The sequence below is a fragment of the Populus trichocarpa genome, chromosome 9 (genome assembly GCF_000002775.5).
Source record: "Populus trichocarpa isolate Nisqually-1 chromosome 9, P.trichocarpa_v4.1, whole genome shotgun sequence".
NCBI classification, from domain to species: Eukaryota; Viridiplantae; Streptophyta; class Magnoliopsida; order Malpighiales; family Salicaceae; genus Populus; species Populus trichocarpa.
In genome coordinates, this window is record NC_037293.2 from 1,553,321 (window position 1) to 1,560,738 (window position 7,418).

At 34.6% G+C, this 7,418-nt stretch overlaps 1 protein-coding gene across 2 annotated transcripts; it reads left to right on the forward strand.

Annotated features, from left to right (window-relative positions):
• Window positions 1-1,908: 1,908 nt before the first annotated feature.
• LOC7463311 (ABC transporter F family member 1) lies at window positions 1,909-6,722 on the forward strand. Of its 2 annotated transcripts, none has more exons than XM_002314261.4 (5): window positions 1,909-2,245; window positions 3,072-3,145; window positions 3,250-3,460; window positions 3,575-3,809; window positions 5,294-6,722. In XM_002314261.4, exons 1-5 carry the CDS (start codon window positions 2,024-2,026, stop codon window positions 6,349-6,351), a joined length of 1,800 nt encoding a protein of 599 aa, XP_002314297.2. In that variant the 5' UTR covers window positions 1,909-2,023; the 3' UTR covers window positions 6,352-6,722. The 2 variants fall into 2 exon arrangements, with proteins under 2 accessions (XP_002314297.2, XP_024463741.2); XM_024607973.2 differs by lacking the exon at window positions 1,909-2,245 and adding an exon at window positions 2,530-2,966.
• The last annotated feature ends 696 nt before the right edge of the window (window positions 6,723-7,418 follow it).

Below are 7,418 nucleotides of genomic sequence, written 5' to 3' on the forward strand. Positions count from 1 at the left end.
GTCTATGCACCTGTCACACAGAAAATAATTCAGGGATTTATTGAAAATAATTCAGAAAATAATTGCTCACTCTTCAATTTATTTTTCTTTTAGATTTATTCCTTATTCTTTTAGTTGTAATTTTTTTATTTGAATAAGTTATTTCAATTTAAAAATTATTTTCAATTTCATCCCCCCCTCAATTGTTTTCGTATCTCAAATTTAGCCCATATTTTTTTTTTTTTAAATTTAGGTGATTTTTAAAATTGGTTTTGTTTTATGATTTCATCCTTCTTAATTCTTTTTTCCCATCATATTTGATCTTTATTTTTTTTTGTTATTTTTTTCTTTGAATTTTTTTTTAATTGATTGTTTTTTTCAATTTCATCATTCAACATTAATTTAGTTGGGAATTGGACTTTTTAATTGAGCTCGGGTCTAAGATTTCACAGGTCATGAATTTAGATGGTTAACCCAGGTTTAGAAGATCTACTCGGGTTTACTTCATTTTTCATACTATTAAATTAGAATTGCTTTTTTTTTAATATTATTAAATTAACCGTGCTTATTAAACTCAACCGACTCAATGGATGAAGTCTCTATTTTATTTTACTTCTTTAGAAACTCTACTATCACCTAATGTTTTTCTTTTTTGTGTTCGGAAAAATTTGGTCTGCCCTGCGACATAGCGCCGACCACCAATATAGGTTTATTAGAGTCACTTTTGTTACGCTCTTTTTTTAAATTAATTTTTTTTCATTTTTGACCTTTAATATTTGTTTCATTAGAACTATACTTCATAATTTGTTTCGATAAGGATTTTATGGGGTTATTACCCATCTCATGCCCCAAATTACAGGTTTTAGAGGTTAACCATGGTTGACTTGAATCGATCAAATAAGTCACCGTCTTAATATTTTTTTTTAAAAAAAAACATGTCATCATTTAAGTATTTTAAAAGTGTTTCATCTAGTATGCATCAAATGTTTTACTTCTTGGCATCTTTATATTAATTTATCTTGATCTCATGATACAAGTTCCAGGTTTAACTAATTAACACGAGTTGACTTGAGTTGTCTTTTTAATTTATTTTTTCTAATTAATTTTTTTTTTCGATTTCATATTTCAACATTGGATTGATTAGAAATTAATTAGGCTTCATATTTTTTTTATTTGCTTTCTATGAAGTTATTCGATTTCATAACCTAGATTGCAAGTTTGACAAGTTAACTTGGGTTGACTCTATTTTTTTTTTTATTGAATATACTTTTAATTGGGTTTGTATTTTTTTATTTGTTTTTAATAAGGTTATCCTGATCTCATGACCAGTCATAGTTTTTGATAAGTTAATCTAAGTTAACTTATATAGTTTTTTTTAATTTATTTTTTAATTTCATCATTTAATATTGAATTAATTAGAAATTGGTCTTCATAATTTATTTTGATTTGCTTTTTAACTTGGGTCGGTCCAATATATCGACATCTCAATATTTTTAAAAAATATTATTCAATATATTGCCGTATTAATATTTTAAAAAATATACTCCATTATATCATAATTAAATATATTTTTTATTAAAAACTATATTAATAATATTTAAATATTTGTTTATATTAAAAAAACTAATCTGAACCACACACACCAATAATATAAGTATTTTTAGAGAAGGATTTAGCTATCACCATAACGTTTCGATAACAAAACCTAATATAAATTGATCGTACAATTGTTTTACGACGAAAAAAGCTAAAACAAATTCAAATTTAACTCTTCCACATACCAAACAGTCACGAGTTGAATTTAGGCACGGAACTGAAGAAAACCTGAACATGACAACAAGCGCTAACTTCTTCTAATCTGCCTTTAAAAAGAATGGTAAACAACCGTACACGTGTCTACCAATCGTCTATAAATATTTAGATCATCGACTCTCCTCAAACCCTCTCACCCATAACCCTCATATACGGGTTTTCTATCACACACCGAAACATCCGTTCGAAACCAAACCCTAGATCCCTCTCTCTCTAATTACTTGATATAACCATGGTTTCCGACGCCAGCAAGAAGAAGGCCGCTCAAAAGAAGGCGGCGGCCGCTGCCAAGAGAGGTGGAAAAGCAGCTGCAACCTCCTCAAAAGCAGCGGCGGCTGCCGATTCGCAGAATGGAGGTGTTGATAAGTTGTCGAATGGAGTTGGAGCTCTTCAGATTTCCGATCGGACTTGTACTGGCGTCCTATGCTCGCATCCTCTTTCTAGAGATATCCGCGTATGTTTGTTGATTTTTCTTTTTTAAATACTACAGTATAATATATATATATATATATATATATATATATATATATATATATATATATATATATATATAGATTGATTGGTTGGTTGATTTATTTTTATGTTTTATTGACCTTTTTTTTCTAAGTCTTGTTAGATGTTGATTATAACGCAGGTTTTTACTTAATTTTTTTATTAGGCTCCTTAATTAATTTGATCGCACCAATTTTTTTTCTCAAGGTTCTTTTAGATGGTTCTCTAATTCTAAGCTGCAAGAGCTTATTGTAAGGATTAATTGGTTAACTGTAAGAGTGTCTCCAATTGCCATATCTTGCTTTCAATATCTAAAGATAATTATTTTGATTTTTTTTTTTGTATTTCTGAGTATGATTCTGATCATATACAGATATTAAATCAAATGCCCTGGGATATTATTATAGATATATTAACGTGCAGTTTCTTCAATTGATATATTCCAAAGGATATATTATGTTATATGATTACTAGTCTTGCACACATCACACCAGAATTATAAATTAGTCTCACCACAAGCTTATTGTTGCTAGCATAGTGTACCTAGACAAGTGCCTATGCGAGCAGCTGTGTCTGTCATCAGTGCATTCTGGCAACCGTGAACATGCAATGTTTAGACTAAAAACTTTCTTTTCTGAATGAATATAAGCTATTGTTCACCCTTCTGGGATTCCTTGGAGGAGGTAATATCAAGTGATAAGGGTTTTTTTTATTGCTTATTTGTATAGAGTTTAAATCTTGGTTCAAAAGGTAATGTTATTTGCAAATAACTTAGATCTTCATTGCAGATTGAATCATTGTCAGTTACTTTTCATGGACATGATCTCATTGTTGATTCTGAGCTGGAGCTAAACTATGGCAGGTTTGGATATTCTTACCTAATTGGCGCATGTGTCATAGAACTTCATATTGAAAAAGAAATTCACTGTATTTTTTTTCCCATCCACACATCATTTTGTACTTCAGACGATATGGATTACTTGGTTTAAATGGATGTGGGAAATCAACACTCCTAGCTGCAATAGGGTGTCGAGAGCTTCCAATTCCAGAGCACATGGACATATATCACCTCACCAGGGAGATCGAAGCTTCTGACATGTCTTCACTTGAGGCTGTGATAAGCTGTGATGAGGAGAGGTTGGAGTTGGAGAAAGAAGCAGAGGCCTTGGCTGCACAGGTATTTCCTTGCGACTAAAAATAATTTTGGTGTATTTCAGAACTTGTGAATGATGTATGTTATTGTGACTTCCATGTGTGATTGATCATTTATTTTGGCTTGGCTTGGATATAGGATGATGGAGGTGGAGAAGCTCTTGATCGTGTTTATGAGCGTTTGGAGGCCATGGATGTGGCAACTGCAGAGAAACGTGCTGCTGAAATTTTGTTTGGTCTTGGATTTAACAAGCAAATGCAAACAAAGAAAACTCGAGATTTTTCTGGTGGCTGGAGAATGAGGATTGCATTAGCTCGGGCTTTGTTCATGAACCCAACTGTCCTCTTACTTGATGAGCCAACCAATCATCTTGGTAAGCTCCCCTAGCACTGATGTTTGCTCATTACATTTTCCAACTCTCTCGTGTGGTATTTTGGCCACTTTTCCTTTTTTGGAGAAAAGAAAAACTCTCTAGGGATTTGTGAGTTTGTAAGTACACGCCAATATTTTTCTTCTGCGTATTAAACTGGACTAGGATTTTTTGGATTAAAAATCTGTTCTTGCCTTGAATGTTTGCAAGTACATTTAGGAGACCACAACACCCTACTTGATGGAAAAGAAAGCAAAACTCAAGATAAGAAAACAATGCCATGTCCTGTCCTATTGAGCATGAGATGTGAATCCTTTATCCATGACACACTATATCATGAGAAGTCAAAAAACTATCAAATATTAAAAAGAAAAAAAGCTCCATAATGCAAGTTGTTCTGGGAAGATTCTTAAGTTTTCTGTCTGAACTCTCCAAAGAAGTGTGAATTTTGCATGCACATCCTTATAAGCCCTTTGATTTTCCTCATTCAAAAATCTACAAAAAAATCAGTGACAGGTCCACATATAACTTGAAATCACGACCTGTTACAGCCTGTTTAGAATTTTGGTTACGGTAATGATTTCAATTCAATTCTATTGGATTTATTAGTTGAGTTGGGATCTATCGAAGAACTTAAGGCGTATAATGACTGACATATTCTCAATCATAGACTGTTTGTCTTTCTTTTTACTAGTTTCCAACTCTTCTCTGTACATTCTAACTTACAATTCTATATGAAATCAATTTTTTATGTTTGGAAGTGTGGATTTTCTAAGAAATTCAGCTCTACACGTGATTTCCACCCAATTGAAATTCAACCCTGAAGGGTCTGATTTCATGTGGATTACTGTTGGATGGTCACACACCATGCAGCAGAAATATATTCATAAAAAAGGGTTCTGTTTTGCAAGTATTTTTAATCCCATTTGTGGTCAACAGTAAAGGGGAAAAAAGAAATTTGAACACCAAACTATTGGACAACTATTTACTTCTATCAGCATCTGCACTTTTAACTCATTTCTATAGAAGATTTGAATTCAACTCTTCACTGGAATTTTTCAAAACAGACAATTAGTTCCAAGCCTGTGACATTTGTTTCAGTGAAAACATGGAGGACTTGGGCCAAACTCACGTGATTTATTTGCCATGACTAAAAGCAAGGAAATTCATTTATTTTCAGATAATGCAAAACTTTTTGGAATTCTCCTGTTGATGATTGTTAGCATGGGGACTTTGTTTTTCAGCTTGTGTGGCAGACAGTATACCGAACTGAGTTCTTATTGTGTTGGGTGAAATGTTGAAAGTTATGACCATCTAACAATTTTTTGTTATTTTCTTTTCATGCTTTTTTCATTGTTTGTTGGCACATAAGTGTGTTTGACTCTTTAAAGTTCAGTTCTCATATATTGGGAGAAGAACGGCCTGGGAGGGGTTGTGAAATCAGCAAAAGTTTTTTGTTAATGATCAATTGTTTTATTTTGTGACAGACCTCGAAGCCTGTGTCTGGTTGGAGGAAACTTTAAAGAACTTTGAACGCATTCTAGTTGTGGTTTCTCACTCTCAGGATTTCTTGAATGGAGTCTGCACAAACATTATCCACATGCAAAGCAAGAAATTGAAAATCTACACTGGTAACTATGATCAGTATGTTCAGACTCGTTCTGAACTGGAAGAAAACCAGATGAAACAGTACAAATGGGAGCAGGATCAGATTTCTTCCATGAAGGAGTATATTGCCCGATTTGGGCATGGGTCAGCAAAGTTAGCTCGTCAGGCGCAGAGCAAGGAGAAAACTCTTGCTAAGATGGAACGCGGTGGACTTACAGAAAGGGTTGCGAGAGACCAGGTTCTGGTCTTTCGCTTTGTTGATGTGGGGAAGCTCCCACCACCCGTGCTTCAGTTTGTTGAAGTAACCTTTGGCTACACACCTGATAACCTCATTTATAAGAATCTTGACTTTGGTGTGGATCTGGACTCTAGGGTTGCGCTGGTTGGCCCCAACGGAGCTGGAAAGAGTACCTTGCTGAAGCTTATGACGGGTGACTTGGTTCCTTTAGATGGCATGGTTCGCCGGCACAATCACTTGAGGATTGCGCAATTTCATCAACACTTGACTGAGAAACTAGACTTAGAATTGTCTGCTCTCCTTTTTATGATTAGAGAGTATCCAGGGAATGAGGAAGAAAAAATGAGGGCAGCGATTGGGAAGTTTGGGTTGACAGGCAAGGCCCAGGTGATGCCCATGAGTAATTTGTCAGATGGGCAGAGGAGCAGGGTGATTTTTGCTTGGCTGGCATTTAGGCAACCCCAAATGCTCCTTCTGGATGAGCCAACCAACCATTTGGATATTGAGACCATCGACTCCCTGGCAGAGGCATTGAAAGAGTGGGATGGGGGTCTGGTTCTTGTTAGCCATGATTTCAGGCTCATAAACCAGGTAGCGCAGGAGATATGGGTATGTGAGAATCAAGCTGTTACCCGTTGGGAGGGCGACATTATGGAATTCAAGGCGCACCTCAAGAAGAAGGCAGGGTTGTCGGATTGAGTTGAGATAGATCACAGGGATGAATTCGGATAATGGTTGGGTATGACAAGGCCGAGTGGGTGATTTTGGTTTCCCCAGGATGAAGAAAGCAGCAGCTTGTAGAGAGGAGGGGATGGGTGACAAGGAGGCTTGTTTATTGTTTCGAGCCAAATGTTCATCGTATCCTTTGCTCGGTTACTATGGAGTATTATTTTTGTTTTCCTTAATTACGATTGGCGTTCTACTACTAGACTTGGTCCTTTACCAAGGTGTGACAATATTTATTTAGTTCAGAGGCGATGCTGATGTGATCCTCTTCTTGTTACATGTGTACTCTGAAAACATGCTATGCTACTTTCTTTCCTATGCTACTTTTATTCCTCTCTTTTTAATGTCTTGGTGTCGCCCGCTGGATTTGCAGCTGCATGATGGTAATAAAATGTTCCTCTTGATTTTATAAGCTGGGCTTCATGCGCCATAAAGGAGGGGGCTGGATGATAATTACTTTATTTGATGTCAAATGGAGTCGCCCTTAATTCACCTCACAGGTCTCAAGGAGGAGCATGTTGGGTTCTCTAAGTGGACGCTTCGGTTTCTTCTTTTCTCTCTCTTCGAAGTAAACTTGTCTTCCATGGTGTAAATGGCCTGGGCTTTGGGCAGGTTTTAACGGTTTTCAACATCGGGGAGTGTATGCTTTTGGGTCGGTTATGTCCCAATTTGGATTTTACTCCCCGGTTAAATATTTTTTTCAATAAAAAAAATCACAAACCATGAATGAAAATTGATTGTTAATGATATAGTTTATTAAAATTATTTTTTTATTTAATCAAATTATAATAAAAATATATTCTCTCTAAATAAGTCTCACATATAAAACATAAGAAAACAATTATAGCTAATCAATTCTTGTAAGTTGCACTTATTGAAAATACTATAGCTTAATCACTTATATAAAACATAAAAAAACCTATATAGCTAATCAATTCTCCAAAAATAAATATATTTTCTCTAAATAAATCTCACTTATATAAAACATAAAAAAACAATTATAGCTTAATCAAAATATTTTTTTTTAAATTAAACATATA

What these genes read in the sequence shown, in the direction of transcription:
- LOC7463311 (XM_002314261.4), top strand. Translation starts at nt 2,024, where the DNA reads ATGGTTTCCGACGCCAGCAAGAAGAAGGCCGCTCAAAAGAAGGCGGCG. An exon ending in CTCTTTCTAGAGATATCCGC is followed by an intron (nt 2,246 to 3,071) that starts GTATGTTTGTTG and finishes TCTTCATTGCAG; the next exon opens with ATTGAATCATTGTCAGTTAC. An exon ending in CAGAGGCCTTGGCTGCACAG is followed by an intron (nt 3,461 to 3,574) that starts GTATTTCCTTGC and finishes GCTTGGATATAG; the next exon opens with GATGATGGAGGTGGAGAAGC.